The sequence below is a fragment of the Danio aesculapii genome, chromosome 18 (assembly GCF_903798145.1).
Source record: "Danio aesculapii chromosome 18, fDanAes4.1, whole genome shotgun sequence".
In the NCBI taxonomy this organism is placed as follows: Eukaryota; Metazoa; Chordata; class Actinopteri; order Cypriniformes; family Danionidae; genus Danio; species Danio aesculapii.
Window position 1 is genome coordinate 52788969 of NC_079452.1, and position 19834 is coordinate 52808802.

Sequence of the window (19834 nt, forward strand, 5' to 3'; positions counted from 1 at the left end):
TGTGTTTTGCTTATGATTTGCTGTATTCTAGTTTTCTCTTTATCAAGAGACTGCTTTATTAGATATGCTTGTGCAGCTCAGTATTATCTAGTGAGAAATTGAACGATCTTTGTGAGAATTGGATTATATGAGATTGTGTTTTGCTAATGGCTAACAGTGTGTACTTTACGAGAACCCTAGTAATGTGAGCAGCTTAAAATAATTATTTGTTAGTTAGTTTAAGGAGACGTTGCCACATGTGTAATTTTGTTTTGAGGTTATGAAGTTTAGTTAAGCTACGTGCTGAAGATTACGGTTTTGTTTCTCCATTTTTCTTTGGTTAGTCAGTTTAGTGGGTTGGGGTTTAGTTAGATCGTTTTGTTATATTTATTTCTTTGTTTTGGCAACACTCCCATTTTCTTTAATTCGATTAATAACATTACATTTATAATGCATTCTCTATTCATTGTCTGACATTCACTGAATATTAAATACTTAATTTGTTTCACTTAACAAGTGGTTGTTGTTTTCTCATTCACCCAGCATCAGTAGACTCACTGATTGTTACGTTTCATCCTCTTTAATATCTTAAAAACTTAAACGCGTAACAACCATGTTCCTTAGATTTTGTGCATAGACAGTTAAAATAGAGCCCTTCGTGTGAGTGAGTAATTGAGTAGCTCAATCATAGATCGCAATCAAATATACTTGAAATAAATCAGTGGTTTGTATAAATCCTTTGAGTGACTCACACGCTGTAAAAAAGTAATGACGAAAAGTCAAGACAATAGATATTTTTATGTTGCTTTAACTCATTTTTTAAGTTATCCAAAGATTAACTTCATATTTTAGTCAGTTTGATTGACGCAAGTTGAGATAACTAGAAAGTTAATTTGATTCAACAAAACAAATTAAGGCAGCAATAATTTTTTTTACAGTGCAAACAGGTACTTGATTCATTTGTGAATAATTCAGTTACGAGTAAATCATTTGATGAAGTGATTCAATGATTTACGAAATAAAGAGCCAGTTGTTTAGATCCTAAATGTAATCATACTTTCAACAAAGCAATTGAATCAGTGATTTAATAACTGAATCAGTGGTTTGAACTAAGAAGAGAGTGACTTTTTAATGAAATGATTCAGTGGATTCAGTGTTTGAGTGCACAGTTCAATAACTCCAACATGCAGGGAGATACTTGTTTCACTTCTGGGTAAGTCAGTGGTTAGACTGAACAATGTGAAGCAGTGATTCAATGTCTAAGTCATAAAGAATCACCTTTATTCCTGTAATGATGATTTATACAAATCGACTTGATCAATGATCCAGTGACTCCTTAGTAGGGAGTGTCATTTAGTGAATCAGTGTCAGACCTAATCAACTGTGACAATGATTCAATGACTCATAAAAGATCTTAATTTTTTAATGATTCAATCGATCGTACGGTTTGAGTGAATAATTCAACAACTCACTCAAACAGGTTCTTTCTTATTTCTAAATAAATCAGTCACTTGATTGAATCATTTAAAGCAATGATTCTTGAAGAGCCACTTGTTTCACTCCTCACCCATTTGAAATAAGCTGCAAGTGACGTGTGTTTTATGCTTGTGTGTGTGTGTAATGTGTATTTTCAGCTGCCTCTCAAGTCGATGGATGAATGCTAATATTTGCTGAGCACTGATAAGAACTGGAGTCGGACCAAGTAAAAGGAGCGCTCTGCATTGAGGAATGTGTCTTTGAAACACAAGCCTCCTAATCTCTCTGAAAGGCAGCGGACCTCTCTCACTTTGGTGTGACCCATGAAGCGATCACACGACCATGTGAACACGCACACACTCTCTGTCCCACATTTGCGCACTAATATTAACACGCACATACATAGTAGGGCATGTATTCACTTTCACTTCTTTGTGGGGTGTATAAGTGTGTGTACATATATGCAGTTTGGTTATTGCTGTAGGGGGAAAAGGCCCTCATTCAGCTTCTTTTGACATTGTGTTTACGCTGAAATGTCCCTCACCTTACACACGCGAGCGATGCGTGACACAATAGTGTTGTCAAAGAAATCAAACTCCTTTCCCGCTTCACTGAAGAAGAAGTAAATCTTATCATCATCGCCCACTGCATTGCCTTTGGGCAAACTCTCCTGAATGTAGGCTGAGCCCACAAAAGCGGGGTCTGTGGAAAAAAAACAAAAACAAATGTCAACCCAAGCCGCAAACCGTACAGCGAGACTGCAGTGTTTGTAAGTAATCTGGACTTTACGTCTTAAATATAGCTACTCATTCACCTGAAACTTCTTTTACATGACAATCTTCCGTTGTAATTACTAACAGAAGATCTTTTGTTACACTATCCAAGTGCTCTGTATTGATTTTGCATACGTGGCTTTCATCAACTTTACCACTTATGGTAAAATATTAAGCTGTTACTGAGTACTGTTTAGTAAAGCGAAAAGGGTTTGACTGTAAAAACTGACATTAAATTGATTTGTTTTGTTCTCTCTAGTCTTGCTTTACATGAATAAATAGTTCTTGTGCTAAAATGGTTTCTCAGTGGTTTTTCAGAAAACGTGTGTGCTATTTACTTGCATGCTTTACAGGATGTTTTATCATAGTGTCTAAATCACTTTTCTATTTCAAATCACAAACCATTTTTCAATCACTTATATTATATTGAGTGAAAAATAGATGTAATAAATCTGAAATTACAAAGAAGAACCGATAAAAATGACAAAAGCACAATAAATAAAACTAAAATAAAAAGCTTGTCAATTTATAAATGTGAATAAATGATATAAATGTGTATAAAATTATCAAATATATAGTAAAATTAAATATGCACAGAAAAGCCTAAAAAAAGTCTATGGAAAAAGTCCAATTTATATAAAAACAAAAGCATGTTTGAGCTTAAAAGAATTATAAGGACTTCATTTAATCACCTTTGGTTATTGTATCATTTTGGACTGCATGTGCATCTTTTTATAGCCACTCTTAACCTCTTAAGGCCCAAGCTGTTTTTTTTACATACATTTTTTATTTCTCTTTGCTTTTTGGGTTTATTGGAACCTAATTAGAATAAAACCTAAGTATCACATTTTGATATGATGTACTTTTAGAGAAAAATGATGTCCATATATGCGGACTCGTGGTCCGAATTTCCATAATACACTTTTTCCTGACTGTTTTTTTAATGCATTAATAACACACACATTTTTTGAACATGTTTTGACTATCAGAGAGTAAAAATAACATTTTTTGCCCATTTTGGAAAGTTAAAAATAGTCTTTGGGACATTTCATATGCAGCAAAACAGTTGCAGGATGACACTGTATGTCTGTAACAAAAATATAAAACATTCAATGTATTTTAAATAACCACTTAAGAGCTCAAATGTGCTGTCCACGTATGTGGCCACTAAAGCCCTAGGAGGTTAAATAAACATTAAATGCAAAGAGCTGGAGATAACATATTTAATCAGTCAAGTGTTCTTCTATCACGTTTTCCAATAAATATTGTTCTTAAGCTGTTTTCCTGTACATTTACTGTAAGTGACAACAGGAAAAATTAGCGGAAAAAATAAGTCTTAAAAGAAGTTTGCACCTTTTCAACAAGTTAGTGGATCATTTGCAGTGTCATTTGGCTTTAAAATACAATGTGAAAAAAAAAATGCTGAAACTTTTGCTGAGTTTTTCCCATTAAAAGGGGCAAATGTGGCTCTTACCTTGAAGCCAGTTCAATGAGTTTTCAGTCTTTAGTGCTGTGCCCTGGCCAAGACTTTTGTAAATGATGGGTTCGTTTCCTTGGAAATTACTGACAGTGCCAGCATACAGTTCTCCATCTGAAAAAAAAAAACAGACATTAATAAAGCAAATTGGGAGAGGATATCACAAATATACTTTACACTTTATCACTTTTAGCACATATAGGATTAAAAAATCTGTCTTCTATCTATCAAAACAGTGCTATTACCAATTCAGTGATATTATATTATATATTTTTGGTCCCTTCTTAATTTACTGTAACATAAGTTGTAACTGAAACTCTGTATGTGATCTGCTTAATACCAGACTTCAACTGTTTTTTTTTTTTTTTTTTTTTTTTTCTGTCAAAACAATAAACCTAGGTACAGATAATTAATTCATAAACCAAAAACGCATGGCTGCTCTTAGTTGGGTACGTGAGCATTGAATGACTGCTTTCTTTCTTTAGGTGCGCTTTCTATCACATCTCAAAATTTCCAATAATCTTTGCAAAATGTTTATAAATAAACAGCAGCTTTGAATTTTAAACAACCACATTCTCACACTAAAAACTCTAAAATGTACATTTTGTGACAATAAAGGTACTGTTTTTCACATTTCTTTCTGCCATTGGTGGTTCGAGAGGCATTCTGGGATACCTGCTGAACATTGCAAGTTCACACAAGTCACCTCTTGGTGTATCCTTGATAAAAGGGGCAAAGCAAGAACATATCTAGGCATTTGAACTCTACTTGGCTAGATGTGAACGCAAGTAAAGACAAGAACACATATCTACACTGGCCCTCCAGAAACAAGTTTAAGGAGACAGTTCAGTCCAAAATGACAATTCTGGGATCATTTACTATCTCCACTTATTCCAAAACTATCTGAGATTCATTCTTCTGTTGAACACACATACACACACACACACACACACACACACACACACACACACACACACACACACACAAAAATAATAAAATAAATAAGTAAATAAAATAAAATAATACATTTGATAATATAATAATACATCTTACGTTAACACAGTCATGCAAACGTGGTAAACACCAATGTTTTTCTAGCACATACCAGCCATGATGGCCGTGGACTTGTATTCGGGGTTGAAGGGGCATCGGCTTCGACCATCTTCAGTCACTATTTCTCCCACTTCACTGCGCACCAGAGAAAAATCTGATGTGTTCTGGGTGGGGAAAAAAGACAGAAGGACAATCTTGTAAAGACAGCCAGCTCTGTCCCTTATATCAACTATCCTGACTGCTCAATGCCTGCGTAGATCTAAACAAGGACCTTATTTTGCTGTACAGAACATCATGTTATTACGATAAGTCCAGAAAGATAGAAAGAACAGGGTGAAAAGACTCAAAGCGAAAGGATGATGTGTGTACTATCGACTGTGTGTGGGCCAAGGATACTGATAATAGTGGATGTTTGGAAAGAGTTTTGTGGCAGGATGGACTTCTTCTTCATTCTTGACTTTATAGGGACATACTGTAGTATACAAGACATTGATATCAGCAAATTAGGGATGGATATGGAATGTTTTTGGTATTCATTGTGATAATGATAATGTTAATGATTCAAATGTATCCACTGAGAAACCACAAAAATATTGTATCTTCAAACAGTTATCTTTCCTTAATTGTATTTTTTTTAAACAAAAATAGGGATAGAACACTTGTAATATAATATTATTTCATTGATACTGGAAGCTAGAGGGCGCCCTCGAGTATAAATACACAAATATAGCAAGCATTAAAACAATAAAAAAATCAGTGTGCACAGAAAAAAGTGATTTTCCTGTGGAATCTGACTGTTTTAACCACTTGTCGCAGGTTGTTTTTTATTCCGCTGGTTAACAGTTTGACGTTGCATTCATTATAATTAAATGGATTAGTTAAAATAGTTTACTCTACCAATTGTATATTCTACCCATAATAAAAACTGTGCAAGGATAGTAAAACATAGTATAAGTATACTTTTGTGAGTACATGGGGCTTCAGACGAGACCTGGGCGCATGCAATTGTTTTTGTTTCCACGGTAACAGACTGGCAGGACTCTCCAGGATATTTGCTAAACACTAACTGCACAAGAATATGTAACCTACAGAAGAAAGTCTGTCGATTTACAATTTAATTCATATCTTGAATGTTTATTTCAGATTTTTTCAAATATATTTCATTTAAAATAAAAATTAATAACGCCAGCTGTTCTGTAAGATGATGTTTATGAAAACAGAATCCTTTATATGCAGTTTAATTTACAGTTAATCTAAAAGATGAAACCATGTATAATGCATAATATAGTCATGTAAAATATGCATTTATGAATGGGTGGTGGCATATTTTGAGTTTAGATTTTATTGGACTATAGTTTTGTACTAGTTTTCAGATGTCATTGGGTTTTGGGCTAGTTTTGACTGGGCGTTTGGATAGTTTGGAGCTAGTTTTATTGCGAAAACCTGGCAACCCTAATAAACACATAAATGTGGGTGAAAAAATTGTTTGTCCAAGTTCTTCGAGCCACCATGGCTATTTTTGTAAAGCAATGCTTATCAAAATAGCCTTTATCACTGTATGAAATACTATGAAATAGTATGATTTCTTCCTAATTTTGTGATGTAAAACCACATCTGTGCAAAAAAGACGTTATTTCCCACTGGACTGATGTTATAAAGTAAATTTAGAGAACACGTATGGGCAGTAAATCTGTTTGTAATCATGCTCAAACACATGCTAAACTATGAATACATAAGACACATATGCTACTGTAGTACTTTAAAGGTTGCAAACACATTAACTTAGCTGAAACTAGATACTTAAGCTTGTTTGATACGTATCAGTATTGATACGTACCCCTGTATACATTTCTGGAAATCACGAAATACGTCCGAGGAGGTTTTGCAGTTTTTGTTTTCGCGAGGCCACTGTGTACACTTTTTCAGATCTCAAACTTCTCACGCGATTGCCATTCGCAGCTGCTGTTCTCGCGTAAATACACCAGAGGCCGCTGTTGACCTACTGACTGACTGACCTAAAATGATCCACTCACCAATTGCCCCCTTCTTTAGTCCCAACCAGTGTTTTCAAAAGCAATCCAGAAACAGTAAAGTCCGTGCCAAATTTTTTACCACATTCTCACCCTGTTATTTACATGTTTATTTAATTTTTTTTTAATTTTGTTGTTGTTTTACCTGCTTTCTGGAACCGTTCTTTGCTAGACTCGACGTACGTGGCGAGCTACTGGGCAAACTGGTAACAGCGGAAAAGCTGTCCACATGGAGGTAAGCAGTCAACCGGTAGCATGAAAAGAAATCGACGCCATTGGTGGTGTCATACCACCCCGTAGTAATTGTTTTATATACAAAATGAAGCTCTGGCTACGTAGTTCACGCTCTCCAGAAATGTATACAGGAGTACATTTTCATAATGAGCATGTGTTGAAGAAAACTGTAATAAATTTGATTAAAGTTAAAAACCTTGACTCTTTTAGGTGTAAAATGTTGTAGTTTCCCTTTTTACAATGTAGATCGATTGTATGTTTTTGCATTGTTATTGATGAAAGGCTAATATTTTGTGGAGAATTTGGTATATCACAAAGGATACGATATCACAGATTCCTACTGCAAATGCAGACAGTTTTCTTAGAATCAGCTTAAATAAACTACCCTACAGCTTCAGTAGTATTAGAGGTCAGTGTCTTATGGATCCAGCCTTATTCTCCAGAGTAAGGGGTCTAAGTAAAGTGCAGGGCAATAATCATTCCTCATCCGAACGGCATCTACCCTTAGGGAGAGCGGAAGAGTGTATTTCTGAGGACATTTTGATTGACTGAGTAAATTACATGGATAATTAATTCCTCCCCTGCAGCCTGTTAAATGCGTGGAGGGTGGTGGTGAAATCCTGCTGCAGATAGCAGAAAATGAAGCAGTACTTACGATGTATGTGCAGATTGGACTGAAGGCATACGTTCCACACACGTACAGATGAGTGCTGTTCACACGCAGCAAAATCTTGATGTAATTGAAGCAGTCCGTCTGTGTTAAGGAAGAGCAAAAGGGAAACGTGTATGTACAGTAGAATGAGTTCTGTTCAATGTAACATTTGTCTAAACAACACAATATCATCATACATTTTTACCGTGATTTAAAGAAGACACTCACTTTCAGTGTAATGATTCAGTTTATGCTCTTACAACAAGAATCATTTGATCACATATTAAAAGACTCTATTTAAACATCGCAGTGAAGCCCACAAAATACTAATTAATTAATATGGAAAATATATAATTTAGTAACATGAAATGCTTGTAGAGGCGGCGCAGTGGGTGTCATGATCGCTTCACAGCAAGAAGGTCGCTGGTTTGAACCTCGGCTGGGTCAGTTAAAATTTCTGTGTGGAGTTTGCATGTTCTCCCCATGTTTGCATGGGTTTCCTCCAGGTGCTCCGGTTTCCCTCACAGTCCAAAGACAGACATGTGGTATAGGTTAATTAGGAAAGCTATATTGTCTGTAGTGTATGTGTGTGTGTGTGTGGATGTGTCCCAGTGATGGGTTGCAGCTGGAAGGGCATTTGCTGCGTAAAAACATATGCTGGATAAGTTGGCGGTTCATTCCGCTGTGGTGACCCCAGATTAATAAAGGGACTAAGCCGAAAAGAAAATGAATGAATGAAATGCTTGTAAGATAATATGAAGCTTATTTCCTTGTGACAGGACTGTTAAACTGAATGACTTTAATTTATTTCATATTTTGACATTTTGCACAAAAGTGTGCAGGTTGAAACTGAAGTATAAAAAAAATAAAACCAAAATTATATGCAGCTTTGCTTTTATTATTTATTTATTTATTTATTATTTATTTATTTATTTATTTATTTATTTATTTATTTATTCAAGAGAATAATGTAAATTTAGAGAATAAAACTATTTTTATTAATTATTATTATTATTATTATTATTATTATTATTATTATTATTATTATTATTTTAAACATTTCTCCATGTGCTTTTTGCATTTTAAAAAACTACAACAAAATATAGAAGAGAAAAAAGAAGAAAAAACAACACAATACAATAATAATACATATAAAATACCTAACATAAAAACACTCACCTATGACCTAACAACCGAACAACAAAACACAGAGGGACAAATGCACATGAAAGCAAAACATAATTTAGCTGGTCATATAATGCATAATTAAAAGTAATTATGAAGTAAGATTGTACTTATATTACCAAAAAAATGCATTATCCTGACTATAGATTTTTAGCATCAAATAATAGTTTGGGCACATTATTAAAAACATAGATTATGAATAGTGAATATCAATTACACTCAATCTTTAATTACTATGTTATTGACTTTTTTAGATCTAGCGGCTGCAGATCACTAACGGACTACAAATCCACCGGTTTATGGACTACAAGTTCCAGTCATGCTCTGCTTACTCACACACCTGCTTCTAGTTTCTGGTGATTACACACACACAGACACAGCTGAAGCTTAACATTTATTACCTGGACTATAAAAAGAGCGCTCACACTAACGCCTGATTCACACGGGGCTTCAGCATCAATGCTTGACAGAGGGCGTGTCTGAAGCTGGGGTTGACGCTTCCATCTGCGCCCAAAAAGTTGAGAAAGTCCCAACTTCTGCAGCTAGCAACACCACTGAAGCGGTGCCGATAGATCCACAATGCAGTTCGGCAAAGTCTGACGTCACCCATTCAAAGTGAATAGAAAGAGTTGATGCTGATGCCCCGTGTGAATGCTGAGTCTTGTTTATCTGTCAAGTTAACATTATGACATGTTTTCCTTGTTTGTTTGTTTGTTTATGTAGTCTGCTGCCTGCTTGTACTGACCATTTGCCTGTTGTTTGACCACAACTCTGGATTCCCTGTATACATCTGTTTGCTCTTGATTGTGATAATTTCCAGTCTGACCATTCTCTTTATAAGAAATCCTGCATTTAGATCCACACTCCATAGTCAGCTTCCCAGTCACATTACACTATTTTTATTATTAATACATTTTTCTTCTACCATGCTTTATAAAAGCCAATGCCCCCCCCCCCCCCCCCCCATTTTCTTTTTCTCTTTTTATTATTAATATTTTTTGAATAATAGTTTGGATTGCTGCAACTTTTAGAAATGTCTCACTGGTTATGTCTATATATTAGACAGCACTGGCTTGTTCTTTGTTCCCAACTACACAACCAGTCAAACGTTTGGGGTCAGTTTTTTAAAGGAAATTCTTCAGTTCATCAATCATTTTTTAAATGTTTTCATTAAATATATAAAAAAGTAAATTGTTAAATATTTATAAGAAAATTAATAATAACTGCTTTCTTATTGTATGTAGTTTCAAATGAAATTATTACTCCAGTCATTATTGCTTTAATTTCTATTACATTAATAATAATAATAATAATAATAATAATAATAATAATAATAATAATAATAATAATAATAATAATAATAATAATAATAATAATAATATTAGAGTGATTTCTGAAGGATTATGTGGAGTAATGAAGCTGAAAATCACCATTAAAATCACTGGAATACATTATTAAATTAAATTATAAACTTTGTTTGAACAGTTATTTTATAGTGCAATAACATTTCACAATTTTACGATTTGTACTGTATTTTTGATGAAATAAATGCAGCTTTGGTGAGCAGGTTAAGATTAATTTAAAACATTTAAACTACTGACCCCAAACTTTTGACCGGCAGTGTACTTTTTAATTTCACTAGCATAGGCAAAATATCTGAAACAACATGACAGCTCATAAGTGATGAGGATAAAAAGGTTTGCACACAAACAACCATTATATCAAGGCGAATGTTCAAAGTAAGTGCCTGGCAGGGTGCGCAACTGTTGTTGTTTGGCTGGGCCTCAGAAACTTGTTTCCACATCACTAGGTTTGATCTAAATCCTCTGTAATAGTCTAGGAGAGCTTTCTGGCAGCTGCGTGTCATCGGTCTCAAGAAACAGCAGTTATTACTGTGTCTTCATCAAGGTCCCAACATCCATCCAAACCTGGCCCCCAAGACAAATCAGTCTGGCAGCAAATTAGGCATGCAGATTATTAATCTAATAACAGGCCTTATGCAGTGTCAAGCTTTCAGGGAAATTACAGTGTGGATGTGGCAAGGAACAAACTGAAAGTGGTGCGACGGCCAGTTTCTTGGATTCAGATTTAGCACAACTGCCAAATACCTACTTCAGAGACTTCATTCTTTCTTCAGGTATACTCAAAGAAAGACTTCTGGTGCTTGTTCAAATTATTTGTCACAAATAACCTGACAAAACACCATCGCAATTCTGGATTTTTTAAAACATTTTATTTATGTTCATTTGTATTATGTTAAATCCGCTTAGAGACCATTTAGATAGAACACATTTTCCATCTTAAAATATGAAACAGCTCTTAGGTATTGGTGCAGTCAAATAAAACCGTTTTCATGCTAACTTGCTACTGTAAACAGGTCGCCTCTGAGCTGTTCTGGTCAGAACATTTACTCACCCTCATGTGGTTGCAAATTTTTTATGAGTTTCTTTCATCTGTTGAAAGCTAAAAACCTGTAGCTATTGACTTCCATTGTATGAAAAATACATAGGCTACTACGGAAGTCAATGGTTACAGGTTTCCAGCTTTTTTCAAATTATCTTCTTTTGCGTTCAACAGAAGAAAGAAAGTCAAACAGGTTTGGAACAAATGAAAGGAGAATAAATGATGACAGAATTTCCATATTTGGAATCACTCATAACTTTGACTTTGTGTTGGGATGACATGAACGAAATGTATGTTGGCATAACTGCACTGTAAAAAATGCTGGGCACTTTCGCACAATCAATTTGTGTTGGGACAGCATGAAGAAGTTAACTTATTAAGATTTACAAATGTAAATGGATTGAACATAAAAAAATGACATAAAAAACAATTGAACATAAAAAAAGTTGTCCCAAAAACCCTTTAAGAATTGTGTTGTTTCAGCTCATTTTAAGTAAGTAGTTTGAACACACAGCAAACATCATTTTTAACGTGTTTTTTAACTGCACTGAAAAAAAAAGGATTCAAAGATGATTCCTTGGATTTACTCTTTTTTTAACTTACAGTAAGTGGTTGTAAACATTTTATTTGGGCTGAATTTTACCGCCATCCTCACTTGTGCGTGTCACACACATCAGGGAATTTCCGCCGCGCAGTTGTTTCGGCGCTGCTTGTATCTGAAAGCAGCCTCTCACATGACAGCAGGGAAAGGCACAGCCAATCACAATGTTCATTTGTGTTTGGGGGGCGGTGCGACTCTAGGAGAGAACATGATTTAACCCTTTCTGCATGTCTACGTTTATAATGACAGCGCGATGCTTTAAAGTGAATTAAATTATTGGTGGGGACATTTCAGTAGTTGGTGGATATCGGTGGGGACACGTCCCCTACCTACACCCTAAATCTACGCCCTGTGGGTTGCACACAATTTCTTCATGTTGCCCCAACACAAATCTATTTACTTAACTTAATTGTCTTTACAAATTTAAGTGGATTCAACATAAAACATTTAGTTTGTCCCAACAACAACTTAAAATTGTGTTATTTCTAACTAATTTTAAATAAGTAGTTTGAACCTACTGCAAAATTACACTTGAGAGAATTAAAAAAATAAACCTTTAACAAATATAAGTGGATTAAACATAAAACAATTAAGTTGTCCCCAAAAAACTGTGTCGTTTCAGCTTATTTTAAATAAGTAGTTTGAACAAACATCAAACGCAATTTTTTGAGTGTGTGTAGTTCCATGCATACTTTGTGTGAGATTGCATTTAAAGGGAAAATATTTAAAATGAAAGTAATCTTAGATGTTTAAGTAAAGAGAAAGAATCCGCTTAGAGAGACTTATAGTTTAATATTCAATTAGATTGGAGATTTCGAAGAGATTCCTACTCTGTAAAAAAAAATGTATGATCAATTTCGTCCTGACAGCATGTTTTTAGGTCATTGTAACTTATTAAACAAAGTTAATCATACTCTAACTTAATTGTATAAGTTACACAAGCTGTTTTAAGTCAGTTTAACATAATATAAGTTCAAATGGACTCATAAGTTTGGTTTAATTCAGCTTAAAAAAAATTAAGGCAACCAGGATATTTTTTTACATTGTAAGATCAGTGTCAGTTCTGAGATTAGTCTCTTTTACTTATCCAGTCCATATGTTACATATAAAAACAATAAACATTATCAATTTAGTTAGATTTGAACTTCAATAGTTAACAGAACATACGGGTTGTTCAAACTAAGTGGTTAAGATTAATTTTCTCAACTAGATTAAACTGTGTACAAGTGAATATGAGAAAACAATTCAAATGAAAGTGATCTTGTCGGTTTGAAATCAGTTTGCTCTAGGGTTCCTTTTACTGTACTTGAATTAAATTTAAATGACACTATTTAAATGTGGAAATTTGATGGAAATGTGAATAAAGTTACACCAATGATTTAGTTTTTAAGCATGAACTGACAAGTGCCTGTTTAAAGACAAGGCTATTTTTTTTTTTTTTTTTTTTGGTTCCCCAAAGAACATTTCTTCAAAGAATCATCTTTTTCCTCTGTGAACATATGTTCACAATCAAAAGAATCTTTTGTGGAATAAAAAAGATCCCATGAATCTTACAAATTCTTCACGTAGCTATCAATGCCAATAACGAATCTTTTATTTTAAGAGTGTATACAGACATCTCTCCACACGGTTTGATGAATATCTCATTGACTCACCTTTAAGTCCTTCCCTTTGAAACTGCATTCATCTCTTTTTCTCTGCGGCGTGCTCCATGTTAACTGAAAAAGTGAAAAATCATTGCTAAATTGAACCATCTCATCAGCTATCGCGCATTTACAATACCATGATGCATTAACATGTACGTTTACATCGAGTAGGCCTTCAGTGAGTCACGTTGGCTGTTATATTGCAGTTCGGGATGAGTCAGAAAACAGTATTCACACTGTGCTGTGAAGGTCTATTTATGACTTTAAAAAGTTCATTTGTTGCAAAGAATTATGGAGTAATACTTTGATAAAAAAACAATAAGGTGAAGTGGGGCGAAGCAAGACACTTTCAGTAAATGGAAACTAAAACATCCAAGCTTTAAAAAGTGCACAATATAATACAAATATCATAACTTATACTGTATTTTTCAGTCTTCTGAAATCATACAATAGCATTTGTGCAATCAACAGACAGAAATTGAACTCATTATTCACTGATGGTCATTCACTTCAGCTAACTGTTCAAGTGAATTGATCAGTGAGTCGCTGAATTTAAGCTTCAATCAACAACTGAATAGTTCACTTAAAAAAAGATGTTTATAGCTTCCTTTTGTCAGAAATCAAGATTAAATTCCAGGATTTAATGCCTGTGTAATGTAAATAAAAGGCAGCTATAAAGCAATGCATCTCAACTGATATACAAGCGTATTTTCAACTAAAACAGTCATGCATGTATAATATAGGCAAGATGGAAAGGTAACATGGTGACATAAACAGCAAGAACCATCTCAGTGCCCTTGAAAAAAAAATGTCTGTATAGTTTTAATTAAATTTATTTTAGTAATATTAGATTTACATTGTACTAAATGAAAGCTAATTATTTTCTCTGTAACTAGTTGATTTAAAGTAAAAATATCCAACACTCTAAGTTCAGTTTAAGTTTTAAGTTAACAGATTAAAAGTTTAATAAATTAAAGTGGTTTTTGTTTAGCAAACAGGCAAGTTTAGTTAAGTAAGAAAGTCAACAGTATCTTTAATGTTTTTAGAGGCAGAATACATATTCAAGTAAATATTCAACATATATTTTTGTTCAATTATTCCTGGTTTTATACAGCAACATGACATCAATGTAGCCATTTAAATCATATTTCCAAAACAGTAATTATAAATTACCATAAAATAACTCATTACCTGTATAAAAAATCAACAATGCCTTTTCCTGTTAAACACTTCATCCTATTCCAGTTTAATATGCTGAGATAAAATTCAACACTGTAAAAAATAAATCAATAAAATTTACGGTAAAAAAAATGGCAGCTGTGGTTACCGTTAAAAATACGGTACAAACCGTAAAAGTAATTTCTCATTTTTACAGTAAACTACCGTATTTCATTATTTTATAGATGTAATATGTCTGTACTTTGAATTACCAACAGCTACACATCTTTTGTTACACAGATAGACTGGTTAACACAGCCTAACGCAGGTGGTGATGAGAAAGTTGCATAATGAACCACTGCTCATCACAAACAACTTTTCCCGCAAGCAGAAAAGTGTATCAGTGTATAGAAGGTGCTCAGTGTCATACTAACACCAGTATGGTAACACGCATAAAATTAAAGTCATGAAATAAACATTGTTTATCCACATTAGATGTAATAGAAATCTCTAATGTACATCAATGATGGGGAAACAACTAAAAAGATCCATAGTAATGTCAACAAAAGGCATAAAAAAAGATGTGCCATGCAGGGAATTCTGGGAAAGTTAATTTACGGTTATTCGCTGTATATATTAAGAAAACATACTGTTAACCAGATTCCGGATTTTTACTGTAGCATTTTTACAGTTTTTTTACCGTTGAAATCACAGCCATTTTTTACAGTGAATCTAACAACACAATCAACAATATTTGTTGTTAATTTACTTTTTCAGATCATTCAAGATGTAGTGAATGTGCCTTATTTTTCTACAGTAAAACATTCAAGAAGATTTTTAGATGATTGAAATTGTGGTACTCTGTGATTCGTAAAATGCAAGTCAACAGCAATTTCAGAGTCAAAAATATATACAGGCAAAACTAAATTCTAGTTGATCATTTGGAAAAGTGGCAGAAGGTCGATTTCTCTGATGAATCATCTGTTGAACTGCATCACAATCATCACAAATGCTGCAGAAGACCTACTGGAAGCCTCATGGACCCAATATTCTCCAAGAAATCAGTCAAGTTTGGTGGAGGAAAAATCAGGGTTTGGGGTTACATTCAGTAAAGGGGCGTGCGAGAGATCTGCAGAGTGGATGGCAACATCAACAGCATGAGGTATTAAGACGTTTGTGCTGCCCATTACATTACAAACCACAGGAGAGGGCAAAATCTTCAGCAGGATAGCGCTCCTTCTCATACTTCAACCTCCATATCAAAGTTCCTGAAAGCAAAGAAGGTCAAGGTGCTCCAGGATTGGTCAGCCCAGTCACGAGACATGAACATTATTGAGCATGTCCGGGGTAAGATGAAGGAGGAGGCATTGAAGATGAATCCAAAGACTCTTGATCAACTCTGGGAGTCCTGCAAGAACCCATTCTTTGCCATTCTAGATGACTTTATTAGTAAGAAATCGGAGTCATTGCAGAGATGTATGGATGCAGTTGTCCAAGCTCATGGGAGTCATACACAATTTTTTTTCCCACTGCACCATGACTTTATATTCTATACTGTACATTATTTCTGTTAAGTTACAAGACTTTCGTCTAAGCAAAGTCAGACCTTACTGTACTAATTAAATAATTAAAAATCAAGGCATGATCATATTTTATTTTGGTAAAATAAGCGTAATCTAGAGGCCTTTTCCTTTCATATAAGTCACATCTGATACCAAATGATCAACTAGAAGTCAAGTTATTATTTGTTGTTCCCAAAACTTGGATAGGCGACAACACTTTTGTCAGGTAGTGTATATAATATATCTATAGCCTCTGCAACTAATCCTAAAACAAAAAGCCATAGGTTTTTATTTATTTTATTATATCATTTTTATTATTATTATTATTATTTTACTCTCAGGGTTCCAATAGCTGTTGGACTTGCTGTTGATTTTATGAATCTCCAATTTCAGCTAAAAATCTTCTTTAATTACAGTTCTACTGAGAAGAAAAAGTCCCCATGCATCTAACGGCCTGGAAATTAACAGCTGATATTCTCTTTTTCTTTGGGGTGATCTATCACTTTAATCACACTTCTCCATATCACAGACTGATGCAGATGGCAAAATATGGTCCAGAATGAAACTCACGTTGCGCTGCATCTGCGTTCTGCTGATATCGCTGATATTGAGTGCGAAGAGAGTCTCTCGAGCGCCGACGTACAGCATGTTATCCTCTTTACTGAGGAGCAGAGAGGTGTAATTGAAGACTCCACTGGGTGAAAATCTCTTGGCCGACCTCTCGTTTGCATCTGTGAGTAGATATGGGAAAAAAAAGACAGAGGAGAGGAAGGAATGTCAGCAAAACTGAGCCAACAAGATATAATCCTGGAAATGTGATAAAAAGTGCAAAAGTCAGATGTGTGATTGTGCTTTACTTCAGTGTGTTTTTAATAGGCCCGTTTTACAATATGAAATAACAAAACTGACTCATTCTGTGATTTCTGAAAGATCAATAATAAAAAATTACTGTAAGCCACAGATCATAAACCGTTTTAATTGCATGAATTCATTAATGATGATTTTTTTCTGAATGTTAACAAAGTTTTTGTTAAAAATTACACTCATTAATTCTTAAAACCACAGATGTCTTTGATATATACTGACAGTAAGGGTCAGCTTTTGATACCATAGATTAGTGCAGGTTAAATCTACATTTGGTTGTAGTTTAGACACATTATGAAGAGTGCTTGACTAACCCATTGCTTTAATGGTACTGTATGTCATGAGTTTTTCTTTAAATGACTAATTTCTTCTGTATTGTACATGGAGCTTCAATGCTGAAATTTGTCACAAAAGAAGACGAGTTGACATGACCAGCACTGCTCTAGAGGCACCAGCAGCTGCACAGGTACAGACACAGGATGCAGAACTGAGGACTGTTCATCTCTACACGTACAGAGAGAGAGGGTTTTATTCCTTACCTTTTGTAAATGTTTGAAAATGCGGAATGCTTCTGCAAGACATGTCAGTGTTTATTTTATAAATTTTATAAATAAACTGTTATTTTATAATGTAAATATTTATAACTTTAAGGATAATTTTGAGTGTTTATATGCATATTTATGTATATAAATAAATAAATCTTTAAATACATATGTTTGTGTGTTTTTGTTCCTCTGTGGGGGCACCACAGTAAAATTTCGCATAGGGCGCCCTTTTGGCCAGCAGCGGCCCTGGAGGAGAAGAGACAAACAAACAACACAAGCCATGTGGCTCACATAAATCGAGACTAGAACACGCAGCCAATGAGAGAACTCATTAACAGCGTGTTCACAAAACACAACACTAAAGCACGCAGCCACAATGTAAACACAGAGCCACGTGCTTAGACAACACCAACATAAACAGAATGCAAGACACGAGCACACGATAAATTAAAACACCTTATCGTACTCTCACATGCGGCATGTTTCCATGAAAACACAATGCCGCGAACAAAACAAACACACCAGGACGAGAGCGCGCATCCTGATCAAACAAGAATTAACAAGACCGAAGTGGCAGAGTCCTGAGAAGAGTGATTACAAATCTTTCTAGGTGCAAAATCCTAGGCATGGTTAGACAAACTGGTAGATTTTCTGTAATGTCGTCACACTAGTTCCTGGCTGCCTGTTTCTCCATATCTGGCTATTTGGAAGTGAAATCTTTTTTTTATTATTATTAATTATTTATTTATTTATTTATTTATTTATTTATTTATTTATTTATTTATTTGAAATATTTTATTTATTTATTTATTTATTTATTTATTTACTTTATTTATTTGAAATATTTTATTTATTTATTTATTTACTTTATTTATTTATTTATTTATTTATTTGAAATCTTTTATTTAATTATTTATTTACTTTATTTATTTATTTATTTTATTATTTATTTATTTATTTATTTATTTATTTATTTATTTATTTACTTATTTATTTATTTTAGTATTTATTTACTTTTTTTTTAGTATTTATTTATTTATTTATTTATTTACTTATTTGTTTATTTATTTATGTATTTACTTATTTATTTATTTATTTACTTATTTATTTTATTATTTATTTATTCGTTTACTTATTTATTTATTTATTTATTTATTTATTTATTTTTTCACTTATTTGTTTATTTATTTATTCATTTACTTATTTGTTTATTTATTTATTCATTTACTTATTTGTTTATTTATTTACTTATTATATCCCAAAAACAGAAATCATCCATGTTGCTGTTTACATTACACTTGCGTTACTAAGGCAACATCTGGCGGATTTGCATTGCATTCTAAAGAGTTCTGTTATCAGCACCACTGTGAAAAATTAAACTGTTTCTGTGCTGACTGGCCCAGATCAGCACAGAATGGAGAGGTTAAGCTAACAGCCCAACTATTCAGCCTGATGGAGGAAAAGCGGCTTAATTGTGCACCTTAAGGCTTACACATTGCAATAGCAAAATAAACACCGCAAACTTAACACTTTATTAGTGGGAACTCTTTATTTAAACAATTTCAGTTTTCAATTGAATTTGTTCAGTTTAAGTTGGCTGTCAGGATTTTTGTCGTTTTAAATACTTATAGTTTAAATAATGTTTACATAGTTGTACTATAAATAATTTTGACTTTAGTTTAAGTAATGTTCTTGTAAATAAAGTCATATGTATTTTTGAATTTTCCAATATTTCATCATTTTCCTTTAGCACCTTCCCCTCCTCTGAACAGACCTGAGATTCAACTTTAGGTTGTGACATACTGTAGTTGAGAAACACCTTGAAAAGCTTGACATAACAATAACGTCAGATGTTTTCTACTAGCTGGCGGTGAGAAAGCTAAAACCTGTTACAACCAAGCAACGTCTGAGTGAGTGTTGAATGAGCATCAGTGTGTGGTCATGAAGCTCTGAGACAGATGTTCATCTCTTAATCAGAAATCCTGCACTGCATCATGATCATGGCAGCTCCTGCAGGCTGTTTCTCTGTTTCCATCAAAACACCAGCAATATCTACATCTCTTTCCTGCCACTTAAGGGCGTTCCAAGCAGATTTAAAAGAATAATTCTGCCAAAAATGACAATTCTGCTGCCATTTACATACCTTCCACTTGTTCCAAACAAACGTGTTTGATTTACTGTCTTTAGCTGTATTCA

At 33.9% G+C, this 19834-nt stretch overlaps 1 protein-coding gene across 1 annotated transcript in view; it reads right to left on the reverse strand.

The window, feature by feature from the left end:
- LOC130245535 (semaphorin-4B-like) overlaps window positions 1-19834 on the reverse strand; it is a 126784-nt gene that overhangs the window by 23056 nt on the left and 83894 nt on the right. Inside the window, 6 exon segments of the mRNA XM_056478256.1 lie at window positions 2000-2157; window positions 3703-3819; window positions 4811-4922; window positions 7678-7776; window positions 13519-13581; window positions 16800-16960. Of these exon segments, the coding sequence (XP_056334231.1) occupies window positions 2000-2157; window positions 3703-3819; window positions 4811-4922; window positions 7678-7776; window positions 13519-13581; window positions 16800-16960 (710 nt within the window).